Here is a 27803-nt window from a genome sequence, read left to right on the forward strand (position 1 = left end):
ATTGATGAGGTGCCAACATGGCAGCCACATCATGCCTAGGTGGCTTTGGTGGAGTTCCAAGGTGTATTCCCGAATTAAATCTTCTGACCGATTTTCAACCAAGTTTTTGGGCTATTAAATAGAAGAATCATGAAAAATGGTAAAGTACAAAGTTATAGGTCTCTAAGTCTCTTTGAGACCTTTCCAACAAGTACTTGTGCTCAAAAAATGGGTAAGTGGTTCAAAAGTTACAGCAGTTTTGGTGGACTGTGTCTGTGGATTCCCAAGCTAGTCCAAGTTAGTGACTTCCAAAGCAATTAATGATATGTAAGTCCCTAAGCTAGTAGGTGGATGAGCTTGCACGAATTTTCTCTTATTTTCTTTTATTTAAAGGGATAGAAATAAGTTGTAGAAGGGGATTTTGGATTTTGATAAACTTATGTAATTGATGGAATATCAATTGGGTTGAGCATTGCTCCCATTTTGGTTCTTCTTCTCTTGTTGTGTTCTTGAGTTCTAATTTTCTTCTTCTTTCCTCTTAAGCACCCACATTATCTTGTATTAGAGCCAACGTTACTCTCTTGGGCTAGTTTCGATTTGATGCAACGAGGTAGAGGAAGATGTGGTAACCAAATGATGGAAGATGAAAGAGATGATGAACTTCAAGAGCTTCGAAGACAAGTTGAGCAACTTACCATGCGACTTGAACGCGGCTCGTAGTGAGTGTGGTGGATCAAGCCGTGGAGGTTTTAGTGATGAATCAGATGTGAATCCCTTTGCAAATACTGGGAGGCGAATAGGTTGGGAAGGTTCTATTGTGATTTCGACACCATCAAGGTTGACGTGCCGAAGTTTCATGGTCGTCTACCACCCGAAGAGTTTTTTGAATGGCTTAGTGCTATTGAGAAGTTCTTTGATTACAAGGAGACACCCGAAAGCCAACCTGCGAAGCTTGTCGCTATAATTGTGGTTACGCTTCAACATGGTGGGATATAAACTTTAAGAGATAAGAATCTGCAAAGGAAAGCGTAAAATCTCTTCTTGGAAGGAAATGAAGTCAAGGCTTAAGGAGAAATCCTCCCAAGCGTAAGATCTCTTCTTGAGTTTGTTGATGTTCGTCCCAAGCGTAAGATCTCTTCTTGAGTCAAGGCTTAGAAGTCAAGGCTCAAGGAGAAAATTAGAACTCCTTAAGCCGAAGCATAAGATAATGGAGACACCCAAAGAGGAGAAATCCTCCCAAGCGTAAGATCTCTTCTTGAGTTCTAATTTTCTTCTTCTTCCCTCTTAAGCACCTGCATTAACAATTTAACAAGATTAACTGCAAGGGTGAAGAAGATCCCCGCCAGGAATTCCAGAAGAGATTTTAAAGGCATGATTGGGAGATCAAATCAGTGACCGACAAACAAGGGAGTAGTTTAAAGCCATTTACAAGAGAAGAGACTGCAACCAACAGGGCCAACAGCCAATTGTGGCAGTGAGACTGGAGAGGGAAAGACTACTCATGCATGACATACATGGTGGTAAACCAATGCTATTTTTCCTAAAAGGAAACATAATTTTTTTTACCCAAAGATTACTACATATTGTAGGCAATGGAACGAGATATCCCTACGCCAATACAATAGAAACTGCCCAAAAATACAAAAAAGAACCTGCAGTTCCCACCCAGCATCTAGCACATACTATTGACTACTACGACCTTTTCCTTCTCCACTTCTTCATTTGCAAGATAAGAACAGAAAGGGAACCCCTCCTCCCCCTTCCCGCGCGACGGGTATTCATAAACCTCTCCCCTTTCTACTCAATCAGTAGAAGTAATGAGCACCGGATTATGTTGTGAGATGGGGTTCATTCATAAATCAACTTCTAAACAGTAGTTAGAAGGACAATTGCTAAGCTCCAAAGCTCATAATAGAAAGGAAGTTGACGGCATAGTTGCGAGAGTGGGAAGTGAGTATGAGAAGAGATGCAGAAAGATAAAGAGAGAAGCGAGGGATTTATAAAAGAGAAAATGGGGGAAGCGAAAAGCTATAAATAAAGTAAATAGGAAATGTGTGAGAATCGTCATTGAAAGTCAACATAAAGCATGTAAGACACATTGGAAGGGAACAAGAAGAGTATAGAAAGAGTAAAGTTATAGGAGGTTAGGGAGGAAGGGTTAATGTAGGTAAAGATTACAAGTAATAACGAATATTTTGAGAGTGATTAAAATTACAAGTTTATGGGATTTATAGTTTCACATGTTTTATTCATATAGATTTAATGTTAGGTGGTTCGACGGAGGTCATCCCCACCCACGGAGACTCGCTCATCTGTTAGACGAAATTCACGAGAATACGGCGGGCTCCTCCATTTCCTTTTAGCATGTTAGGAGATAGGCCAATTCTAACACCGACGGGCAAGCCAGATAAAGGGTTAAGACTTGAGAGATATAGACTTGAGATCTTTGATTTTCTCCCTCCTTGAGAGTTTCCGCTTTGTTGTATGACCCATAGTTTAAAAACTCCCCCGCGTCATCGTGGACTCCCCCAAGTTGACTCTCTTTTACCTTGGCCGTAATCTGCATTTTGCCGCCGTGTTCCACATTTTGCCCTGCAAAGTCTATAGAAATTCCTTTGACCCTCCCAAATTATGATTGAGTCAACCGACTACACAGGCGCATCAACCGAGTACTCGACTGTGTCGTGCTGAGTCGACTAGGGTTTTCTTCAACTGTGTTCCACGCTGCATCCACTTTTTTAAACACTGGTATGACCTTGTTTAATTTTTATTTTATTAGTCATTATTGGCAATCTTAATGTTTGCTCTAACTTGAGCATGGGTAGCTTGTAAATCTATGACCCGGTCTTCCACTTTCTTCAATACTGTTTCCACACTTGGTATGGGCAGCAAGTCTAGAGGACCCTTCGGATTCTTTCCATGGACAATTTGAAAAGGAGAGAGGCCGGTTGTTCGGTTTTGGATATAGTTAAACTCAAATTCAATCTTGGGAATGACGAGGTCCCAATTGACAAAGCTCCTCACTTGGGTTCTTAACATGTTCCCAAGTGTTCTATTGACTGCTTCGGTTTGTCCGTCGGATTGAGAGTGACTAAATTGTAAGCCTTTGTCCAACTAGTTTGGGACGAAGGCTTTGTTGAGTTGAGTTGAGTTGTAGTATTATGTTGTATTGACCATGCCAATTTGAGCCGGGTAGATCTTTTCAGCTTCTTCATGTAAATTTTCTAAAGGATTCATTAGTCGACCCCAACTAGTTTGGGACAAAGGCTTAGTTGAGTTGAGTTGTATGTTGTATTGAACATCTTGGACTCGGTCGTTCAATTTCCTAGTCATTTCTCATAATAAATCTTTTATCATTCAAAGAAACATGAGTTTTTAAGTTTTAAATGCACTATTCTTTTAAATATGCTCATTCGGTATTCGCCTATTCGGTGTTATCAAAAGGCAAAAACCCTATTTTAGAAAAGAAAAAAGAAATCACCTAAATGGGAAGTGTACTCTTAAGGGAAAAAATAATAACATGTCAGTGCTTGTCAACTGTAATTTTCCAAATACAAGAAGCGTCATAGATTGCTTGACTTTCCTTTTAAATCAAGAGAAAAAGGAAAGTAAAGAAAAAAGGAATCTACATTGCTTTCCTATTGATTATAAGGGATAGTAACTTGGCTACAGATGAGCGTAAGAGTGCAAATTTTCCATATAATTAGAGATTTAACGAGCAAATGCAACCAATTTAGAACTCCAAAGCAAACATCAATCCCATTTTGTATTTTGCTGAAGGAAATACAAAATAACAAACCAACATAAAATTCAAGCAACCATTCAAAAAAAAAAAAAACCTTAAAATAGAAGCATCACCAATAATCGACAAATTTGAAACAAAGTTAATTTTCATCCATTCCATTTCACTCTCGCATAATCAAAATTCAAGCGAAATTCTACGATTACATCTAATAACCCATTTTACAAAACACAATCAATAGAAACCCATTCCATCTCCAACAACAAGAAAGATAATTAGGGTTTCTTATCAGAAAACTACCCGAAATTGGGGAGCGTCCGTGCCGGCCGACCGTAAGATCTCCCAGTGGCACGGCTCCAGGTCGTCGGAAACCGGGCAATATCCGGCGAGCGTCACCTTATCGGCGGAAGCAGCGGCATAGCCGAATTCGAAGACGGTAGCGTCGGAAGGTCGCTGGACTTCCATGGCGCCGTTCAGGCCCGGAATTTCCGGACCGGTAGCGGAATTGCTGACCGAATTTTCGGGTTTCGGATCGGTGGATTGTTTGTTTTTCGTTGCGGGAGCTTCTTTACCTTTCCACCAGGAGAGAAGCCCCATGGCTTTCTGTCGGGGGGTTTTTTGAAGAGAATAAGCTTGGAAAGGTCTCTCCTCTGCTCGGCAATAAGTTGGGCCCAGGAATTTTTTGTAAATGTTTGGAAAAGAAAAAGTTTTCCGAAATTTGATGTTTTCTTTAGAAACAATTCCGGTGGAAATAAAAAACAATTCCTAAGAAAATTTCCTCGAGAAATATTACCCCCCCCCCCCCCCCCTAGTAGATCCGAGGTGTGTAAATGGACCCGGGCAGTTTTATGGATCCACATGTGCCCGTTTGGATGCCCAGAAGATTTTGATTTGGATTTCTCACATTTGCAGCCTTTTTATGTTTTGATTTAGGTCTGGATCAAATCCTTGGATTTCCAAATCAGCGACTAACAGTGAAAATAAGTAATTGAAAATCCAAAGATCCTTCACCCTCTTTGCTCCTCAAGCTCTCCCCTCCGGTAGTAAGTACACCTCATTTCTCTGTCTCCCTCAACATGAGCTGGTGCATCTATTCGTTTTGTATTCAAAATTCAATCCCAAATCCAAATACAAAATATGACCTATCCAAACGGTCCCTAATGGAGGGGGACACATCAGCTAGGGGGATCCACATCATAAGGTTCAAAATAATTTTGGATCAGGACCAAAATATGGCCACAAATTTTGATAGAACCTTCTAAATCAGAAGGTGTTAACGTGGGAAATTCATATCCTTCATATTTTCTTTCATTTATGTCTATATTTATGAGGGATATTTTATAACATGTAAAAACCAACATCTCTAACATCTGCTTAAGATGATAAATAACATCTCTCTCTCTCTCTCTCTCTCTCGTCTTAACGCTAGGCCCAGTGTACAGTGTAAGAAGGACCTAGGACACTCAATTTGACGGTCTGATTTAAAATGTAGGGATTTTTTTGCAAAAGTCGTCTTTTACTTCGCTTTTTTTGCAAAAAGAGTTCTATTTGAGAATTTGCAAATAGACCCATCATGTTTGAGCAAATTTTGCAAATTAAGTCATTCCATCAGTATTTGACCAAAATACCCATGTTAGATTTTTGTTGACTTGTTGAAAAGATAAAAAACTCCTTATACTTTAAAGAGTAAGATTAAAAAGACCAAAAAACATCTGATACTCAAAGATCAATTTTGAATCAAGGGTGTGGGAATATCATTTTTACATATACTCGCATTCTTATGCATGAGTGTCAAAAAGTGGGCCCACCCATCAAAACAAAACATGACGTGTAAAGTTGTGGGGCCCACCATATACATGGCTCTACCGTGGAACCTACCACATCAAAGCATGAGGCTAAATGGTGGGCCTCACTTGAGGTATGGATTTGAATTGGGTTAGTGGGATCCACCTATCAATCATATCACTGAGCTTCATGGGTATTTTGGTCCTTTTACTAGGTAATTTTCATCTTTTTATAAAAAAGAAAGTTTTGGTCATTTACGAGTAAAATAATCATGGGCATTTTGGTCACAAATTGACGGCATGACCCGATTTGCAAAATTCACTCAAAGGTGGCGACTCTATTTGCAAATTGTGAAACTACAAGACTTTGTGTAAATAAAGCAAAGTGACAACTTCTTTTGCAAAAACCCCTAAAAATGTATTGTGACCAAACTTAAACAGTGATCCGTTTGGTTGCCGGAATTTTTTTGGTTCTTGGGATTTTTGTGGAACCAAAAAACTTCCTGAGAGATTGGTGGCAAAAAAAACTCCCTAGAAGTATCCCGGTAAAATAAAAATCCCATGTTTGGTTGACCGGACTTGGTTGCTTGAACTGTTGGGAAGAAAAAAAATTCTTCGCAAGCTTATTTTTTGGTTCCTGGGAGTACTTTTTTTTCCCTTCCTGGGGTTTCGTGCGGGGTTATTTTGGTTCCTGAGATTATTTTGGGCCCACCAACCAAACGTGGGTTTCCTGCGGAAATTCCACAAAAGTCCTAAGAACCAAAAAAATTCCGGCAGCCAACGAAATGCCTCAAACGATGGATGGTCGCTAGCAAATCCTTAGGGATTCAATGGACCCGCATGGTCTTACGGGTTCAAAGGATCCGAGTATTAATGCAAAAGATTTGGAAACAGCAAGAAATATTTGTCTAATTTCTTGGCCAAAAAGACTCTGAAATGACGGGATCAATGAGATTCCTGAACGGACCAGGACATGTGGATCCCACATGAAATGAATCCGTTGACACCCCTACAACTATGCAATGTAGGTGTAAAATAATAGCCCCGGCCCACCCTATCAAAACATGGCGTGTAAAATGGTGGGCCCACCCTATGGCCTGGGTGGAGATTGTGGGACCTATCAAAATATGAGTTAAAAATGATAGGACCCACTCGATGCACAGGTATGAGTGGATTTGGTGGGACCCACCCCAATCAAAATCTCTATAAGATGACAGGCCCCATACTATATATGCATTGGACGCCTTTCCGATTCTCCCGAAGAAGCTGAGAAGTATTTTCTGTTGATTGTGTTGCCTGCGTTCTTGAATCTCTCGGTTGGTGAGGTTTGCAAATTTGTATCTATCTGGAACACGAAAACCAGATACGCCCTTGTACTATCTCTTTCTTTTTCGTCCCCACAATGTCCAGAAGAGATTAAGAACGAAACAAAAGAAATCTAACTTATTTCGATTCTTTCAGTTCTTTTGAAGCAAGGAAAGCCCAACTTCCTAAATTCGAAGATAATTTGCAGCAGCCTCTCTTACAAAGTAACGATGAAAAGGCCCGTGTTGCTCACCAAAATAAAAAACAAGAAGTTCATTGTCCCGCATCGTGAAGAAGAAATTGCCGATGAAAAACATGATCCGGGGAAAGAACCCAAGATCAAGATGGACGAACAAGCCAAGCGAGAGATTGAGAAAGAAAACGAACCCACCATTAAAGAAAAGAACACTGGTGATAAGAAAAGGAGCATCAGAGAACAGTGCCTTGGCAGGAAGAAACCGAGGATGCGGGTCATTTTACCGAGCAAGAAATTCGAATTCACATTCAACTGGGTGTACCCCGAGGACACCTCTTTTGATGACATTGATGGTTTTTCCCCAGTAAGAGGAGAGGATGAATCAACAGCTTCTTCACACTGAGAGGATCACAACAAGCATAATCTCATGTCTTTTGCTCACAGAGGGTTTTTGTTTGGGTTTTAGAAGTTCTAATCTAGGATTCGTATTTCAATCTAGGATTTTTTCCAGTAAGAGGAGAGGTCGCACCAAGAGGATCACAACAGCCATTAACTATCTCATGTTTATGCCCGCTGCGGGTTTTGGGTTTTGTCGGAAATATAAACTTGACCACATGACTCTCTTGGAACTCATTACATGCATGGAGCTTGCTATGCACTCATTCAATTTTCATAACTTGTAATTTTGCTATTTTGACTATTACATTGTGAGCTTGCAACATGGGCCTGACGGCATTGGAAATTTCCTTTGTGAGAGTTAATATTCTAGGGACTTAGTTTTCTGTTTTGGAATTGTGTGAGGCATTTGTTTTACCTTTGTTAATTTGTTAATGGTAACTTAGGGAAGCTAAGAATAGTTATGAGATGTTAATCTCGGATTTGAAGAGTAGAAAATATACCGCATATTTAAATTCTTCTCTTCTGACATGAAGTGAATCAAAGATTGCAAATTTTACACAGTTATGCCATTCGAGTCATCACCTCCTGTAGAATAGCTGTGGTGTCATCATAACATGATTTTATCTGAGGATCATCACGCTTCTTCACTGCATCTTCAAGCTGCCAACATACGATAGTTCTCAGGTGGCTATCTATTTGGAAGAAACAACAAAACAAAGAATTCCATTGTCCTTTTGAACACATTCAAACAGCAAGTGAAAAAAATAATCCCAGCATTTTTAAACCACTTTTCACTATTGGTGATCTTTATAAGAGACCCACTTGACTCCTCTAAGAGAAAAGCATTGGGGCTACTTTGGTAAGATTCACCTCTAGTGAATTCCCAATTTGGTTGTTTCACATTGGATTTTTTTTTTGAAAGTTAACAATTAAAAAAATAGAGCGGCCCAGTGCACGAGGCTCCCTCCATTGCTGGGTCTACACACTCATACCCCTGCTTTGCAGAGAGGCTGTTTCTGTGACTCAAACCCGTGACCACCTGGTCACATTGGAGCAAGCTTACCGTTGCGCCAAGGCTCGCCCTTTTGAAAGCCAACAATTCCATTCCAATTATCATGAACTTACAAGAGACGGGAACAAGATGGAACAAGATGTCCCCGATACAAAGACTAACCATTGGACTACATCCCATAGAGACCCAAAGTTACAGATTGCAAACAAGGGTGATCATGCTACCCCCACCGTAGTATCATCGAACAACACCAGAGTAGTAGGCAAATGTGCCCCGTCTTTCTCCAGACCATCCGTCATAGAGTTAGCGGATCTCCTCATGTTCGTCAATTTGGGATGGACTACGCAAACCAGATCACGGATCTCATTTAACGTGAAAGCAAGCCCCAAGGTCCCAAACAATGATTCATTGCCCACGCAATGAGAGGGCCCAGATTATGCTTTTCACACCACTTTAGACCGAATGGTAGGGCCCTCGCCTCAGCTTCATTCGCATCACAGATTCCGGCAGGGTTTAATAACTATGTCATTTCTGAATTGCTTTTAGTTGTCAACAGATTATTATTTCCCTAGTGAACTTAAGCTATTTTTGGAATGAGTAACGTGAAAATAAATATAGATGGATGAATGTTTTATTACCTTTTCTACACTGTCAAACAGCCGGTTAGCTAGGTCTGTAAGTGGCTGCTTATTGTCGACCGGAGCTGCCGAAATAACAGTGTCGAAATCATAATACATGAAGGTGGACTTGAGACGAAGGTATCTCCTCATATAACTCCATGCATCTTGCCCTATCAAATCCCCCAGCCCCAGCAGATCGAATGCATACTTCCTCAGCCTATATGCGCTTCCTTCAGGACCAATATTCGCTATATAAATGCCATTTTTTAGGAAAGAACGAGTTCCTGTTTCTTCGTTTGCAATCTCTGTCAACAAATTCTCACAACAGTAAGAACCTAGAGATACATGAATGATGTAGGTAGTATGACATTAGATGATCCTATTAAACACAAACTCAATTTATTGATAGTACACAGAGTAATAATATGGTACACAGGATCCACAATTTATTGCAAACCGATTCTGAGGCCAAAACTGATTGTTGGACGCAAAATCATGTTTAAGCTGTGCTTGTTTTGGATTTTGAGATACTATTATGAGTCCAAAACTGATTATTGGACTCAAAATTAAACGTAAATTTGAGTCCAATAATCAGTTTTGGACTCACACTCATTTCTCAAAATCCAAAACAAATAGGGCCTAAAACATATTACTTGCAACATAGTCTGAACTGTTTGAACCAGTGAAATCTTACTCACAATCTCATTCTAAATGTAATTACTGTGTTAATAGTCTCCTTTGAACTGAACCATGCAATACACAAATCTCTGAAAAGAAAATGCTAAAGACATTTTTCAAAAAGTTCACCAAAAAGTCTTCAAAAATCAACCAAACCTCTCTAAGTTTACAACTTTGCAGGACTAAAATATTTAGCAAACAAGTCTAATTTACATTGTAAAATAGAAAGTCTAACAAGAAAATATCACAATCTCTGAAAAAAGGATGTAACAACAACGAAAATTTGTGGACGAAATTCTGACCCAGATGGGATAGAATTAGTTAGATAGAAAGCTTACTGTTGACGACCGTAGGTATTGGTAAGGGGCCATTTAGCCACAAACCATTTCCCTCCTCTTCGGCGAGAGAGTTCCCGCATAACTGCCCAGTTAGAGTGAGGATTCCAAGCCCAATGGCAGCTCTTCTTGTAGTTTGCAAAGAAATGCCACTGGTTTTTGATGATTGAGGTGAGTGTTCTTGAAATTCCTGTGTTTTTTTGTCCGTGAATCCAAGAATCTTAGAACTTGGAGTCTTCCTGAAGTTGTAAAGATTGGGTTTGGTAAGAAGGGTCTCACAGGCTGCATTGAAATTAGCTAGGCGAGCCATGGTTGAGATGAAGAACCAGGCTAATAATGGAGGGCGTTGTGTTACTTGGGTTGTCTCTTTTTATCTTGAAAAAGAGTGTTGGCAGCTTCGGGCCACTAGAAGGATATCCAAATGAAAAGGTCGGGGAAGTTTGATCTGAAGGCTATTTTGGTAATTGCAATTGAAGGGGAATGAAAAGTAGGACCCACTATCAAGGGAATGACCAAAATAGGGTGGTTGGTGTATCTTGGTCATTTAAAAACCGGTGGCTAAACGCCCAATCATCCAACCTAAGACAGACTGCATACTTTTTGTCGTTTAATATGGATGGTCAAATCCTGCATATAGCCAAACGGTTCACATTCAACAGTTAAAAGCACCCATTATCTGATGTTAGGATTGCGTGGTGGGTGTGATTTTTGGTTTGCATTCCTACCAAATAGACGGTTCGGATCATTCTAAAGTGAGACCCACTATGCAGTACTGTGAGCTCCCCCAAAACCCCCAATTTTCTCCTCCAAAACCACTGCTTCTACGTTCAATTCACAAGAGATACTGTCAATGGCCCTCTTACTTCTTTACAATGTGGAGCTCTCTTGCAGATACTCACTAATCTTAAATTCATCAAAATGAGTAAGCAGATTCATGGTTACACGATTCCTAGAGACATTATTCTCAACAATTTTTATTTAAATGCCAAACTTTCTTCAGTGTATGTGATTTGTGGAAGCATGAGTAAAACCCTCTTCCTTTTCGATGTAATTTTACTGAAAAATTCATTCTTGTGGAATGCATTATTATAGGCTATGCCTGCAATGGGTTTTCAGTGAATTCCCTTTTCTTGTATCTCACTTTTGTTATTATGGTCTGTTGAGATCTTTAATGGTAGAAATTGGTAGGAAAGTTCAATGAGAGACTGTGATTTGTAGGTTAAACTTGGATACCTATGTAGGTAAATCCCTTCTTGCAATGTATATGAAATTCGGCGACATTAGTACTGCAAGGAAACTATTGGATAAAATGCGCGTTCGAGATTTAACTTGTTGGAACACACTGATTTTGGGTTAAGTGCAGAATGAGTATCTGAGAGAGGCTTTATTGTTTTTTATCTAATGGGGAAGGTTGGAATAAGATCAGATTCTCTGACTTATATCAGTGTGCTGCCTGCTTGTCCGTGTTTAGCAGGAATGAAGAAGGGGAGGGAAATTCATGGTTATGTTGTGCGAAATGCTTTCTCAATTTGATGGTTCTGTGATAAATGCTTTTATTGATGTGTACTGCAGTTCTAGTTGTACTGTGGGTGCAGGACCTTTGTTTCAGGAGACTGTAGGGAAAGATATCATCTTATGGAATTTAGGGCCCGTTTGGATACCTGATGCATTTGTATTTTGATTTGGATTTGAGTTTTGGATACACAATTCATCCATCATCTTCATGAACATGTTTTAAGAGAGAGAGAAAGAGAGAGAGGGAGGGTGGGAGGGATGTCTCGCTGCTGCCGGAGCAACGTCGAGGAGCAGCGACGGTGAAGGAAGTTGCCACAAATATTGATTTCCAAATAATATCTCGCAGAACAGATTTGAAAATCGGATTTTTTGCACTGTCGTAGCTGATTTGGAAATTTTTAGGATCTGATCCAGTTCAAAATGTCAACTAAATCCAAATCTAATTCTTGTGGGTATCCAAACGTGGCCTTACTGATTTCGGGTTATGCTTGGAGGGGTGATATGGCTGAATGCCTATGACTCTTTTTTTATGGGTAAGCTGGGGTTTAACAGGGACCCCAACCGATTTATTTGAAAAAGAGAAAGATGATACGATAAAAACACAAAACCAACCCTAACTCGGAACATGCGAGAGAGGGAGAACCAAGACCCAACACATATGAGCGACAGACACTAAGCCTAATAGATCAAAATGCTCAATAATTGTGAACTACATAATCAGCTAATTTGGAAGGGGAGTCTTATGAATGTGCTTGGAGCTTCTGCTCCTAAAGCAGCGTTGCAATCTGGTATGTAAGCTCATGCTTATCATTGTAGAAATGGGTTGGATGCAGACATGATGGGGGAAACTGCGCTTAGAGACATGTGTGCTAAATGTGGGAGTGTAGGTTCTTTACATCGAGTTTTGACGAGATGCATTGGTGGAATTCTGTATCTTGGAGTGCTATGATTCCAGGATATGGGCTTCATGGGAGAGGGACCGAGGCAGTTGCCGTTTTTAAGGAAACGGCGGGAAAGGATATTTGAACAGAGGATCACTTCAGTTTTGTCAGCATGTAGCCATGCAAGATTATGGGAGGAGGGTTATCTTTCAAAAAAAAAAATTATGGGAGGGCGGTTTATCATGGCATAAAAAGGCCTGAGAGAGATAGCATGGATATCACTATTGTGGAGGGAGATTCTTTGAATGTGATTAAATGGTTGAAGGGGTTGGTGTCTCCTCCTTGGAGATTTTCTTCTATTTTTGATGAAATAGATGATTTAATTGCGGGCTCATCTATTGTTTTCAATCATGTTCGGCGATCTGCTAATGGGGAGGCGGACTCCTTGGCTAGAAGTGGGGTTAGGAGGTTGGAGTTGGAGTGGTTTGACTTCCTTCTTCCCTGAGATTTGTCTTTCTTGTTATTGTTGTTTTATTTTCTTGTAATTTTGGTTGAGGCCCACCTCGGTCCCCTTCCTTTTTGATGAATTCATCTTGCCATTTCAAAAAAAAAAGGGTTGGGAGATTTTCTACCAAATGCAGAGTGAATACACTTTAAGCCGTAGGGTTGAGCACTATTCCTGTATGTTAGACATTCTTGGCCATGCTGGTTATATAGATGAAACATATGAGTTTGTACTAAATATGGAAGTAGAACCTAATGTTGATTTCTGGGCAGCACTTGTATCTGTGTACAGAGTCAATCGCAATGATGAGCATAAGCTATCAAAAATAACTGAACAGAATGCTTTCTTTTGAGGCCAAATGATATTGGTCTTTACATTTCACTTTCCAACAGGCATAAACAGAAAAAAGATGGAAATATGTGGAAACGGTAAGAGTGATGGTGAGACGGTAGGGACTGAAGAAACTACCAAGATGCAGTTCTATTGATTTGTTAAGTCAGTTCATCAGTTTCTAGTTGGAGACAAGTGACACCCACAGACAGAGCATATATATACTAAACTGGAAGACTTGGGTCGGCAACTAACAATGCTGGTTATAAACCACATACTAGTGCGGTTGGTGTTATATAATGTTGAGGAAGATGTGAAGGTAAGATGCTCTGGGATCACAGTGAGGTGCTGGCCATTGCTTTGCACTTCTCAATGTCCCAGGAATGACTATCATCATTACAAAGAACCTCCGGTTTTGTGGTGATTGCCAGCTATCACTAAACTCATCTCTAACTTGTCACTCAGGAAATCATTGTGAGGGATGCCCATCGTATAGCCCATCGATTTCACCACTTATACGATGGATCTTGCTCTTTTGGTGACTATCGGTAAGTTTCGAAAAAGAAAACTATCTTTTAGCCAGTGTCTTCTTTATCAAAGGATATCTGCATGAGAGGCTTTTATACCATTTTTACGATTAACTTATTGAAGCCCAATGCTCAGAGAAAGTCATGGAAGACATGGATACCAGCATGTCTTCCATAAGGAGTTTTGGAAATGTTGCATCCTCACCTTATATCAGTCCCTTCGCATTTAATACCTTGTGCCACGGGTTCTTTTTTGTCAGTGTGCATTCTATCATTGGTTTCACTTTCTCTGTGTTTCCTGAATCTTGTCTTTAAGACAGTATTCAGATTTCCATTGCTCCAGTCCCATTTAGATGGACTAATTGTTATTTCTATTTCTTTCCCTTGATTATCGTTGCTGACTTCCTAGTGTTTGCACTTTTCTCCAGTAGAGGAAGGTTTAAACTGCTGATTTCAACTTATTTGGATCTTCCTTCCTCCCTTGTGCTCTTGCCTGTTGCATTCATTGCATATTTTGCACTACGAAACATTCTTAGGGTTAGAGCTAGAAATCTGTCGTAAAAAAAATACCTGAGCAACTAGCTTGACCTACTTATGGATTCAAGTGTTCTTGACTGGAGGTATCTTTGTTCCATTTCATTCTACACAGATTAACATAACCATAATGAAAGTGGGTCATGAATAAAGCTTGCAAATAAATTATCTCAATAGACAAACCAAAAAAGGAATGGAGTGTGTCAAAAAACAATAAAAGACACAGAGAAGAAAGATGTAATTTATCAAAAATAGGATTCTCACTTCTCAAACAGGCCAATCAGAAAGTGCCACAACCGTTTATTTCTTGAAACAAAGCCAAAATACCTAGATCTTACTCAACATGTAGCTAGATGAAGCTGTTACATGGCTACAAAACTATAAAACAATCGCGTGATGATTAACATCTCACCAGCATTCGAAATCCTGCAGCGTGATTGGATTCATCAAACACAAAATCCTCTGTTTAGCTTACATCTGCACTTATTAGTTTAATTTGATTGGTGGTTAGTGAATTATTGAGGTGATTTTATCTATTATTCCATCCACCCAATCAGCGAAGTCACCACCAACACTCGTATCAGTTTCAGCATTGAATGGGAATGGCTTCATTGGTTTCGTTGCCTCCATAAGAGCCTCAATTGGCACCTTTGGCTTTGATCGTTCCAAAGGAACTACAGGATTGTAGTACCTTTCTGGGTCTGGACAGTAATCCTGAAATAAACAGAGTCCGCTTTAGTTTAGTATTGATTCTAGTTTTACTGATCAATTATTTATAGGTGTTTTACCTGATCAGCGTGCATTTTCTTGACAAATGTCTTGAATATCCTGAAGTTTTTCCAATTAATTAGATCATTTGACAGTCGGAGATATGTCATAGCACCAACCCGCAGTTTCGGTGGTCCTTCTCTGTTAACACCATTTGGCCTCGCATTTTTCAGGATCTGGTTATAGGCCTTTCTGTCATATCTGGGAAGGGCATTTTCACACCCAACGTCAATGTCCTCTCTCCATCCAGCACTCAACACCTGAAATCATTTTCAGAAACTGTTACATAAGAACACATTCAAAGCTTCACCACCCGTTGTTTCTCTAATACATATAACAATCACTCTAACCTGTTGAACAAGTTCCTCGGGCCCGCATTTCGCATCTGCACTTTGTTCAGAGTCTCTCATCTCAACACACGTAAAATTCAAAATAGCATAATGCCTTGAAAGCATCCTTGCCAAGGGTCTGTACCCATCTCGGTCGTCCAAATTGTAATATCCTGAGGTAAGCTCTGTTGAATGATTTGGAGCTTTATACCACCAATGAATTCCGGCTACCTGTGGGCCCCATCCAAAAAATACCTGCTTAATCTATATATAAATGATTGTAACTAGAATTAAGATGAAACTAACTGTTTCTGCGACACTTGCCTTGGCTGCTAGCTTGACTTTACAGCCTAAAAAAGCTTTGTTGGCTGAGTCAAGAATCTGATCACCATGATTTATCAACAAGTTTGAATACCATGTTAGGAAAAACTTCCCTTTCTCAGTAAGATATGTCCCATTTGTTGTGAAGAACTGTGTTGATTCGGGTTTGTCATTGTACTCCCCAGCATCACCGGGTAGGTCCCACTCTGGATGCCCCGCTCTTGTTGCCGTATCTTTGAAGTCTGCTTTCATATATTTGTCGTAGCACTGCATCATATTTGTGTAAGATTATCAAGTTGCTCCATGTTTGGCTTGGGAGAATTAGTTAATTAGTTACAGAGGGGAAAATATTGTCATTCTCAACAATGGGTTAACTAGATAAAAGAACTTTTATTTGGGAAATAATATGTGGACATTTTTTTTATTCCCTTGTTTCAATTATGGCCCTCCATTCTTACTTTACACTTTTAATTATCTTTTAAAGGTTGTTGCAATTCCCTAGATGCCTCATCAGCCAATGAGAAAAGTGGTTAATAAAGTATGGAGTGTCATTATCAAAGCAAGTGAGTGTGGATATCATTTTCTTTTATTTCAAGTGTATTTTAATCATGGGCTTGTCAATTTGCACAGGTAAGCTTATCCGTTTATAAGGAGCAAAGTAATGGTAAGAAGCATCTGCGACAGGCTGAACAGAGTGAAGAAAGACCAAAACAGGCAAGTATTTCTGAAAAAAGTAAAATTTCTTTAAGTTTAGCTTGGCTGCATTAAAATATGAAAGTAAAAGATCAGAAAAACATAAAAAAATAGAAATACGAAGGGAAAAGGCTTACAAATTTTTTTGAGAGAGGTAAAGGGAAAAATTAAATTTAGGTACTATCTCAGAAAAGTTCAGTGATTACATAAATAGATTTTAGTTCGATATCAATATAAGAAAGTAAAAATAAACAAAAAGATTTTTTCTAACAAAAGTAAAAGATTCACAAATTCTTTTCTTTTAACCTTAACTTCTTATTAATTTTATAAGTTGACAAGTCCAGACATTTTTTCTTACGACATAATATTGTTATTCTTAATTCAATAGCTAAACTAAGTGAGATGACATTTCCTAACAATTAGCCAAAACAATCTAATAATGGCATAACAAAGTCTTAAATTATATGAAAATCATATTTATTTTTTAATTCAAAACAAAAACCAAAAAATAAAACTAATGGTGGATATTTATAACGAGTAAACAATCCAAGCATATAAAGTTAAACATATAAACTCAAAAAATTTTACAGAAATAATTTGGCCTTATCTTTGAATTTTTAGGCAAAAGTCCAATGCTAAAGCAGTCCTGTAAAAAATATAGGAGAAATATGTGTGGAGCTAGTAGAAAATACTGCTCATCATGTCTGCCTGGCATGGATGTCAGATGCGTGGCACCATGGTTCACGAGTTGGACTGTTCATTTGGGTGAGCCCCTCTGCGGTATGGTCCATGGTCCAAAAATGACTTTTCCGTTGATCTACTGTTCATTTACTGTTTACTCGCCCTAGTCGACTCCCTTTTACTTTTGCCGACTTCTCATTCGAGTTGAGTTTTCTCCTACAGGGTTAATAAAATTTGATCATGTCAATCATTTGACTCGCCCGAGTTGAGTCCCTTTCACCTTGGCCGAGTTCTTGTCAAAGTCCAAAATTTGAAACACTGATTCAGACCATTCACTTTTTAAGACTTTAGAGCCTTCAGACGTCCATAGGTACCCATTAGATGAATTGTCTGTTCTGCATGTCAAGTATTATGATGGTGCTGTCTTTGAGACCGCAACAATACCTCTCTCATATGCTCTCTTGCACTTGCGCAATACACACACACCCATTGTAATTTATACCTATATCACATTTGCTAGTACTAAAATTGGCAATCTTACCTGGAATTCTCCAATGCCTGGAAATACCCATCCTTGAAGTGCTGGATAGGAGGGGTATCTCAACTCACCACACGGACCAAGTCCTACCTCAATGTCAGTTATGAGGCCAGGATCCAAGAACTCTGCAAAATTCTCCCTGAAGCTCTTCATATAGTCACTGTAAATCTGCAACAACCAACACCAAGCTTGATTATAAAAAATATGAACAACCCAAGTGACATAGCTCAACATCAACTTCATATAAATCTAAAACCACTAACCCCAATCTCTATACCAAAATTATTAACCACCCATGTAGCACATATGAAAGATAAACTACATATGAACCTACAACAGACTACACCAAGCTTTAAAGAGAAAAATAAAGGTACCCATTTATGATATATGCTTAACAAAAAAGAGGGTCTTTCATAAACCATACCTCAACGGGTGTACGCCCACCAAAAAGGGGCTTATTGTCGACTCCAATAGTGAGATATTCAGTGTTCATATTCCCACTTCTGTTAGTAAAATAGATATCGGGATCTGTTTCTCCAATGTCAAGAACCCATTTGGGAATTGGGATATTTACAACATCCCCCACATTTCCACCACATTGATGAAATGACATGATGGCCTGCATTTTCAGCCCACATTCCTGTACTAGTTGGAACAACTCCTTGTAAGCTCCCCACTCATACATCTTGGGCCCCTTGTTCTCTATAATACCCCACCATACATCAACCATCACTCCATCCACATCTGCAGCTTGGAGTTGCTGGAGCCGCTTTCTTAGTTCTTCCTTGTTTTCAAAAACGTTCTCAGCTGTAATAACTCCCAACTATTCAAACAAGAAAATGTCAGTATATGTCTCTTGGAATTTTGTGTTCATTCACTATAGTAAAATGCTTTATATTCTTCCAAGTATTGAAACAACTTACAGGAAGCATCACGTATACGGGTACGTAATTTGCCAACATTTTCTCTTTCTCTGTGACTAGAGGAGCGACCTGCATCATTACCCGGAAGGAAAAAGGAAAGGATTCTCAGTTCTGCTGTGCTTGAGAGAATGGCGATAGAGATATGTTTCCTCTATTTCAGAACGGATAAAGCAATCTATCTGTCTATCCTTCTCTTTTGAAATCAATAAGATACTAAAGTGGGTCCCACTGTTGTTTGGTGTCCCAGTTCCCATTGGTTGGAAGGATGTAGTGCAATACACTGAAATAGGAAGGTTTTGAATCTTTTGTCCCTTAACTATAGGGAAAGCGTAGGATAAAGAAAAAAAAGCTACTCAAATTTGAAATTGATATATATGATGCCACGGTAAAAATACTCGAGTATATCTTGTTCAAGTATAAATGATTAAAATAACACCGACTCTAACAGCTTAAGCTTTTTGGAGTAATTGGTTGTTTCGCATGGTACGAGAGCTATTGCCTCAAGGCTGGCTTCAAAACCAAATAACTCCTTGATATTAAAAATCCACCTGGATGACTAACCCAAAAGAGGGGCCACATGTGGGTAAGACAACTTAAGCTTTTGGAGTAATTGTTTGTTTTGCATGGTACCAGAGCTATTGCCTCAAGGCTGGCTTCAAAACCAAATAACTCCTTGATATTAAAAATCCACCTGGATGACTAACCCAAAAGAGGGGCCACATGTGGGTAAGACAGCTTAAGCTTTTGGAGTAATTGTTTGTTTCACATGGTACCAGAGCTATTGCCTCAAGGCTGGCTTCAAAACCCAATAACTCCTTGATATTAAAAATCCACCTGCATGACTAACCCAAAAGAGGGGCCACATGTGGGTAAGACAGCTTAAGCTTTTGGAGTAATTGGTTGTTTCGCATGGTACCAGAGCTATTGCCTCAAGGCTGGCTTCAAAACCCAATAACTCCTTGATATTAAAAATCCACCTGCATGACTAACCCAAAAGAGGGGCCACATGTGGGTAAGGCTGGCAATTTCACTCGTGAATACGGGGATCTGCCCTGCACGGGACGGGGACTCCCCGACTTGGAGCGGGTTGGGGATGGAGATGGGCCCGCCCCGGCCCACCCGTTTTAATATGCAAGTCATTATCAATATCCTCTTATTTTAGTATTGTTTTAGTGTTTTTTTTTTTTTCCCGGTAAATATTTCTTTTATGCTAGTGATATTGGCATTACCATATTTTGATATGTGCACAAACATGGCTTGTCTTTTTCTTTTTTATGGGCGTTAAAAAACTTTTTTGAGGTGAGTTTTTGTGTGTGGGGCGGTGATGGGGATTAGGTATTCCCCGTGGGGGTGGGGACGGGATTCCCTGCCATTCCCCGAAGCGGGGACGGGGAATGCAACATCCGGCCCCGATCCCGATCCGCCCCGCCCCGTTGCCAGCCTTACATGTGGGGGAGTGTTTTAAGTATGAATGATTAAATAACACCAACTTTAACCGCTTAAGCTTTTAGAGTAATTGGCTGTTTCACGGATTGATTATTAGGTAGGGCTCCTCATTTTATTCAGATGGTTGAGAAAGGAATGAACCCGATTGAGTTGAACAGCCAAATTCAAATTTCGGTTTGAAGTTACCTGTATCTCAGAAGTTCTAGTCGGAGCCTCGACTGCCACTGCCATTGGAGTTCTATGCATTCTGAAGGGAGTGTATGAGACGCCACCTCCAAGGCCTAGCTCGTTAGCATGCCGGAATCTCAAGTTACAGCTTGCCGGGCGATCGGCTTGACATGTTTTCCGGCAAGATTCCGACTTCTTGGGCTCAATTCTCTTCTCCCATGAGGCTACCTTTGAATGTAAAATACTTGCCATGGTGATTGTCATCTTCTTTGTTGCTCACCCAAAACTTTAGACCAAATACAAAGATTGGTAATGCTTTCTACGTTCAATTGAAGATTTCATATGTATTTATATCCACCCAAAAGGAGAATAAGGGACGAAAGAAAAAAAATCTAGATTTAAGGAATATGGGTGGTGAGTATTCTTCTTTTCTGAGAAAGAATGTATTAATTTTTCTTTTTTGCTTCTCCTTTTGCAAATCTAGTGAAGAACAAGGTGGCCATGTTGAGTTTAAATGAAGGAATTACAATCACCAAAGCTTCTTCTTGAAGTCCTTTCCCTGTTTGGATATCACTTTCTAAAACAGAGAGCTAAGTTTTGTTTTACTCAAAATGACAAAAATACCCTTAGTGGTGTAAATTTCAAACTAATGTTAGATTCATTAAAACCATAGAAAGCAATCTATCTATTTTGGTAATTTTGTTCCAAAGCCCAAACTATCCCGACAAATATGGTCCTCTCTCTTGTACTATTATTGTACACGCGTCCCTATCATGCAGGTCTCTTCTTCTCTCTTTTTTAATTTTTCAAGTCAAATCGTTCATCCATTTGATTTTGTTTCAGGGTCAAGTTTCATTCGTATTCAAGTAAAAGCAGAAAGAAAAAGGACATAGAATGGCTACAAAAGTAGATACTTAAGGTAAATGATATTCCCCTCCCCCCCCATCCCTTTGTGATGGACATGGTTTAAAATTTCGACCGAAAGTGGGGACCTAAACCGAAATTTTCCGAAATTCAATTTTTCGCCATTTTCGGACCGAAATTTCGATTTAATGACATTATTTTATTTTATTTTAAAAGTGTCACAAAATTTCGGTCCGGAATTTGGAACCAAATTACCAAATTTCGGTGAAATCCGAAATTTCAGTTTTTGGTGGGGTCCGAAACGGTGACCGAAACTGAAATTTTAAACCATGGTGATGGATAAAATCTCCTCCCCCCACACGTTATTCGTTAGGTTTTAAAGGCAAAAGAAAAAAAATTAAAGGGGTGAATTTATCCTAAAGCTGTGAAACACTCTCACAGAAACCGTTTGGGGGGGGGGGGGGGGGGGGGGGGGGAGATATCAGTGCCCATATTTAAGTTGGGCATGATATGTACAAAAAGGCAAAGGAGCTTTAGTACAGTGGGAGGCCATTTTTTCAATGACCCAAGTCAGTATTGTGATTGTTCGTGGATAGGCCATGCCCAAAAATCTTCTCCACTGGACTATCCAAGCCATTCTATGCCCGATCAAGGAAAATCAAATTAAGAGAAATGTGATCAGCACAACCATGTTTTGATATTTGAGTTAACCCATGCTTTTGACATTTGAAAAGCTCTCACAAGCCACTTAAAGAAAAAACAATACAAGCTAGAACCGCACAAATATCAAAATGTGGTTGTGTTCATACCATTTCCCTAAAACTAATAACACAACAAAATTCTGTAGTGTCGACTAGGCTCAAAGGTCCCGATGTATCAGCCATTATATAAAGCAGAGAAATTATATGGTGGATGGCTGTTCATGCACGTGCAGCCTCTGTGGGGCCCACGATGTTTGGATGATCCAAACCATTCATTTATTGGGCCTGCTGTAGATAAGGTTAAAATCTTTTCCAGCTCCAATTTGTGGAGGTTTAATATTGATGGCACAATATTTCCACCTCTCGGATTAGAGGGTTAGGATCATCCCATGGAGAAGATTTTCTGGGCACACCCAATCTACATCTATTGCGATATCTAAAACCATGGTTCCCAAACGGGCAGCAAATTTTTTTAGAGAATTTTTCCATGTGAATTATCTTAATAGCACATGCTAGGAGTGCAACTTGGGTCGGGTCTCAACATCACGTAGCATCAACCCTAGCCCAACCCTCCCTCTAAATCTCTCAACCCTAACCCAACGTCTAACTAGTTTTGTCCAAATCGGATCGTCTTGAGTTAGGTTGGGTTGGGTTGACCCAGGCAAAAATAGAAAAAAGTGGAAATATAAACATAACACTCAGAATTTCAAAACTGTGGTAACATTCGGGGACATCCTCGGTGCGGTCGGATTGCGCAATTCCTCAGCCCTAATACAACCCGAAATTAAATTGAGTTGGCTTTTACCAACCCTAACCTTATACCCAATTCGATGAAATACGAACCCAAGCAGGGCCAAAATCAAGTTTAGCCCGTCAGGTTTGAGTTGAGCCTGACCCAATTCAAGTTGCAACCCTAGCACGTTCAGATTCATAGTAGGACCCATGAGATTTCTATCACCCAATCATGAGAAAGGGTTGCATGTTGATATGATCGGCCTATTATATTATGATATAGAGAGATAATGTTTTTTTAACTCAAAAATTTTTGTGCCTTTAAATAAACTTTAAAAATCATGAATAATTCAAAAATTCTTATACTTTTCTAATTAAATACATATTTTCAGAATTAAACCCAAAATTTTCCGAGTTCAACGCAAACTTAATTCATCAATTTCTTATATAATACTTGTAAATATCTATTATCCTTGGAATTAGTACTCAATTTGAAAATAAAAATCTTTGGTGGCTTCCGTCGGAAGTCTGAACAAAACTTCGGACTTCTGAATGAAAGCCAGTATACGTAACCAAAATACTGGTTCCATTCGGAAGTTTGAAGGTTTGTTCGGACTTCCGACGGAAGACAGTCGAACTTTGTAGTTCGGTAATTGTCATATGTTAGTGCATCTTTTGGTATTTTTTTCATAATTTTACTACTTTGCTTCCATTTTTTTGTAATTTTTCATTTAAAACTTAAACTTTAGCCACAAATTCGTAATGATTACTATTTTTTGCAATTATGTTTTTGTTAGCCACCTTTGCACCCCCAATCTTTGCATCAAAGGATAGGCCACAAGCCGAGAAGTTGCCTCGGCGAAGGTGGCTAGCAAATTCCTATACAAAAAAAGGGAAATGTTATCCACACTACTGTATTTTGATGAGGGCACTCCTCACTTAATTAAAAGTACGATATGGCCCCCCCATAGGATGATCCAAAGCGTCCATTAGATGGGCCACAGCCTAAATAGGTTGTGTCCCAAAAATCATTTCCATAGGTTGATCCTAACCCTCCGATCTATAGAGGGTTAGGACCAACCCTCTAACATTCTGATCAGAGGGTTAGGATCAACCTACGGAAATGTTTTTTGGGGCACAACCTATTTAGACTGTGGCCAATCTAATGGACGGTTTTGATCATCCTATGGTGGGGGCCATACCGTACTTTTAATAAAGTGAGGGGTGTCCTTATCAAAATACGGTAGTGCGGGTAACATTTCCCAAAAACATCTTAAAAAATACAGCAAAAATCCGGGTGACCCGCGGGTCGACATGGCCCGTACGGGCCCGGCGTGGGAACTACATTTTCTACCTCGGAACCACTAGGGAACCACATTTTATACCTCAGAACCACTAGGGAACCACATTTTATACCCGGGAACCACTATGAAACCACATTTTATACGCCGGAACCACTAGGGAACCACATTTTATACCTCGGAACCACTACGGAACTACATTTTATACGCCGTAACCATTACGGAACCACATTTAATACCTCAGAACCACTAGGGAACCACATTTTCTACCTTGGAACCACTAGGGAACCACATTCTATACTCTGGAACCACTAGGGAACCACATTTTATACCTCATAAGCACTAGGGAACCACATTTTATACATCAGAACCACATTTTATACCCCGGAACCACTAGGGAACCATATTTTATACCCCGGAACCACTAGGGAACCACATTTCTACTCTGGAACCACTAGGGAACCACATTTTCTACCACGGTTCCCTAGTAACCACTAGGGAACCACATTTTATACCCCGGAACCACTAGGGAACCACATTTTATACCTCGGAACCACTACGGAACCACATTCTATACTCCGGAACCACTACGGAACCACATTTTATACCTCATAACCATTAGGGAACCACATTTTATACCTCGGAACCACTAGGAAACCACATTTTCTACCCTGGAACCACTACCGAACCACATTTTATGCCTCGGAACCATTAGGGAACCACATTTTCTACCCCGGAACCACTAGGAAACCACATTTTATACCTCGGAACCACTAGGGAAACACATTTTATACCTCGGAAGCACTAGGGAACTACATTTCTACCCCGGAACCACTAGGGAACCACATTTTATACCCCGGAACCACTACAGAACTATATTTTATACCTCGGAACCACTAAGGAACCACATTTTCTACTCTGAAACCACTAGGAAACCACATTTTATAACCCGCAACCACTACGGAACCAGATTTTCTACCCCGGAATCACTAGGGAACCACATTTTATACCCTGTAACCACTAGGGAACCACGTTTTATACCATGGAACCACTAAGGAACCAGACTTTCTACCTTGGAACCACTACGGAACCACATTTTATACCTCAGAACCACTAGGGAACCACATTTTATACCCCACCACTAGGGAACTACATTTTATACGTCAGAACTACTACGGAACCACATTTTCTACTCCGGAACCACTATGGAACAACATTTTATACCCCGGAACCATTAGGGAACCACATTTTATACCCCGGAACCACATTTTATACACAACAACCACTAGTGAACCAAATTTTATACCTCGGAACAACTAGGGAACCACATTTTATACCCTGGAACAACTAGGGAACCACATACCCCGGAACCACTACGGAACCACATTTTATACCCCAGAACCACTACAGAACCACATTTTATACCTCAGAACCACTAGGGAACCACATTTTCTACCCCGGAACCACTTCGGAACTACATTTTATACCCCGGAACCACTAGGTTATAACATGTAACCAAACATGATTGTATACATAGAGGGAGATATAGAGAGGTCAAGATAAACATTGCAACCAAACAAAGAGTCTCATAAATAGGGTGAAAAAACAAAAGCACAAAAAACATGAAAACATGAAGAGAAGATGTTAAACCTAACCGAAGCTATGTTTATCACCCAAATAAGCAATAGAGTTTTTTTTCCAAACTACAATGGCAATGGAGCTATATCACTTTGGCAATGGCTTTTTTCCAAAAGTACAATGGCAATGGAGCTTTATCACGTTGCAAATGGAGTTTTTTTTTTTCAACACTACAATGGTAATGGAGCTTGGAAACATTGGCAATGGAGCTTGGAAACGTTGGCAATGGAGTTTTTTTCCAAAACTACAATGGCAATGGCAAGCTTCAAAAACTATCCATGAAGCCTTGAGGAAGAAGAAGGTGGTAGGTAAATGGCACCTTCAAAACCCTCTCATGGAGTTTTCCACGTTAGAAAAGCCATGAGAAAGAAGAAGGAGGTACGTGAGAAGGTAATAAGTGTATAGGGATAGGTGAAAAAGTGAAGAGAAAAAAGAGGTAGAAGGGGTATATTTGTCCTAAAAGCCATCTTCTCTCACCTGACAACACCTTTTTTATAATTTTCAAATCACTACCTTTTATTCTCAATTTAGACAAAACTTTGCATTTTTTTAATAATTTTTCCAAAGACTATTAGTAGAATAATTTAAAATCTAAACTTTTATAGTTTATTGGATGATGTCTATTGAGGAAGGGATTCATCCATCCTTAGAAATTGTATTTGAGATGGCCGCATTAAGCAGTCATGGTACAATTTTGTCTGGACAATTGACGATTACCTCTATCCATTCAAATTAAAAGTTCAAACACCAATACGGTGATGCACGTTACAGGGGGCACATCCCTCATTAGGGGTTGCCTCGGGGGTAGTTGTGTGAAAAAATTATCTCCCTAACAATATTAACGAATCAATAAATGGAAATGATTTATGCCCTCCAGTGCTTTGGTAAACATACGCTCCACTTGTTTGTAGTGTAGTATTTAAAGGGATGTCAGAGGATTTAACAGTTCTCAAAAGGCTCTTAAAGCTCTTTAAGTGCTACACGACAAACAAATGAGCGCATGTTTATCAAAACACTGGAGCGCTGAAATCATTTCCCATAAATGGAAATAATTTCTGTAAATAAATAAACTATATATTCTGAGATCCCTCTGTTACAGTAGAAGCATTAGGATGTTCATCTTTATACCATAAATCATCTCCCTCGGATGATCCTAACCCTCCCATCTATGGATGTTTCTATAATGTACAGCCGAGATTTGTTGATATGAACTTTTCTTTTATATGCATAATGAAAGATTAAAGACAAGTAGAAAACAAATGGAAAATGAAAGAGAGAGAGAAGAAGCAAGAACAATAGCTTACTTGTTTTCCTTTTTCCCTGTTACATTGGATACCAAATCCCTTACAAACTTTACGGACTTGGTAACAGGCGAATTCACAGCCATTAGATTATACAAAACGTTCTCAACCTCCCCAATCAAAGGCCGTTTCTTAAACCTCGAAACCACCTTCAATTCCCCCTTTTCTTCCTCTACCAAAACCACCCATCCCTCACCAAAACCCCCATCCTTCACACACCTAAAAACAACCCCTCTCCTCTTACTCAAAATCCCTCTTACCTCAAGCCCCATAAACGAATAAACCACCTCAAAAGACCCCACAAAACCACATAACTCCCCAAAACCGCTTTCCTCCTCAAAACCCCACTTCGGATTGAAAACCACCACCGGTTTCGGGTAAAACTCATTACACGTGGCTTTAATCGCGTCTAATTGAGACGACTCTGGCGTTATAAAGATTGCCACGTCAGCAGAATTTAAGAAAACTCCCTTGGAATCGTCTTTAAGGTCCGAGTTAGCAACCGAGTTGGGTAAGGACTTGGACTCAGTGGCCTGAACGGCTAGTTCTGTCAAGGTGGGATTGGGCCATAGGAGTAGGATCTTAACTGGGGCACCTTTTTTTCTTATGCGTAGGTCTGCAAAGAGTTGGAGAGCGAGTTGGGTTAGTGACTCGGACGACTCGTCGAGGACTGGGATCTCGACTCGGAATTTGGGCTGCTTTTGTTTCTTGAGTTTTGAGGAGGCGAGTCTTGGGTTGTTGAGAGGCTTTTCTAAGGAGGTAGAGAGGCATGCTTTGGCTTGTTGTATGGCTTCTTCTTTTGTGGTGGGTGGTGTGAAAGAGAGGTCTGTTTTGAGTGATAATGAAATTGTGTTTGGTTTGTGATGAAGAGGGTTTTGGGTTGAGAAAGAGAGATGGGAATGGCGTTGGAGAAGAATAGGGAGAGATGAGAAGTGGGTTTTGTGAATGAATGGATTTGAAGGATGATTTGAGATTTTGAGTGTTGTTTGAGGGGTGAATTTGAGAAGATTGGAAGCCATTTGATGTGATGAAGGAGAAAAGAAAAGTGGTGGTTTTG

The 27803-nt window shown here is 39.7% G+C and overlaps 4 protein-coding genes and 1 long non-coding RNA gene across 6 annotated transcripts; 1 reads left to right on the forward strand and 4 right to left on the reverse strand.

Annotated features, from left to right (window-relative positions):
• Positions 1-1241: 1241 nt before the first annotated feature.
• LOC143882459 (uncharacterized) lies at positions 1242-4318 on the reverse strand. Its single transcript, XM_077385943.1, has 2 exons — positions 4022-4318; positions 1242-1271 (listed from the first exon to the last, which is right to left on the reverse strand). Exons 1-2 carry the CDS (start codon positions 4316-4318, stop codon positions 1242-1244), a joined length of 327 nt encoding a protein of 108 aa, XP_077242058.1.
• Positions 4319-7893: 3575 nt separating this feature from the next.
• Positions 7894-10450, reverse strand: PNSL3 (PsbQ-like 1). Its single transcript, XM_077387335.1, has 3 exons — positions 10054-10450; positions 9056-9342; positions 7894-8065 (listed from the first exon to the last, which is right to left on the reverse strand). The coding sequence occupies exons 1-3, from the start codon at positions 10358-10360 to the stop codon at positions 7967-7969; spliced, it is 693 nt and encodes a 230-aa protein (XP_077243450.1). The 5' UTR covers positions 10361-10450; the 3' UTR covers positions 7894-7966.
• Positions 10451-10589: 139 nt separating this feature from the next.
• LOC143883992 (uncharacterized) lies at positions 10590-18972 on the forward strand. 2 transcript variants are annotated; one of them, XR_013252625.1, is made up of 3 exons: positions 10590-10972; positions 16391-16474; positions 18656-18972. It is a non-coding gene; the product is annotated as an uncharacterized LOC143883992 (long non-coding RNA). The 2 variants fall into 2 exon arrangements; XR_013252626.1 differs by lacking the exon at positions 10590-10972 and adding an exon at positions 13777-13829.
• LOC143883991 (beta-amylase-like) lies at positions 14489-18753 on the reverse strand. Its single transcript, XM_077387336.1, has 7 exons — positions 18596-18753; positions 18097-18495; positions 17676-17840; positions 15760-16027; positions 15461-15666; positions 15131-15370; positions 14489-15056 (listed from the first exon to the last, which is right to left on the reverse strand). Exons 1-7 carry the CDS (start codon positions 18671-18673, stop codon positions 14850-14852), a joined length of 1563 nt encoding a protein of 520 aa, XP_077243451.1. The 5' UTR covers positions 18674-18753; the 3' UTR covers positions 14489-14849.
• Positions 18973-26725: 7753 nt separating the features above from the next.
• Positions 26726-27803, reverse strand: LOC143882572 (plant/protein (DUF1995)). The gene has a single exon (XM_077386044.1). The coding sequence runs from the start codon at positions 27763-27765 to the stop codon at positions 26746-26748; it is 1020 nt and encodes a 339-aa protein (XP_077242159.1). The 5' UTR covers positions 27766-27803; the 3' UTR covers positions 26726-26745.

Source organism: Tasmannia lanceolata, unplaced genomic scaffold (assembly GCF_043159265.1).
Source record: "Tasmannia lanceolata isolate RefF3 unplaced genomic scaffold, GAP_Taslan_0.1 ptg000008l, whole genome shotgun sequence".
Taxonomy (NCBI): Eukaryota; Viridiplantae; Streptophyta; class Magnoliopsida; order Canellales; family Winteraceae; genus Tasmannia; species Tasmannia lanceolata.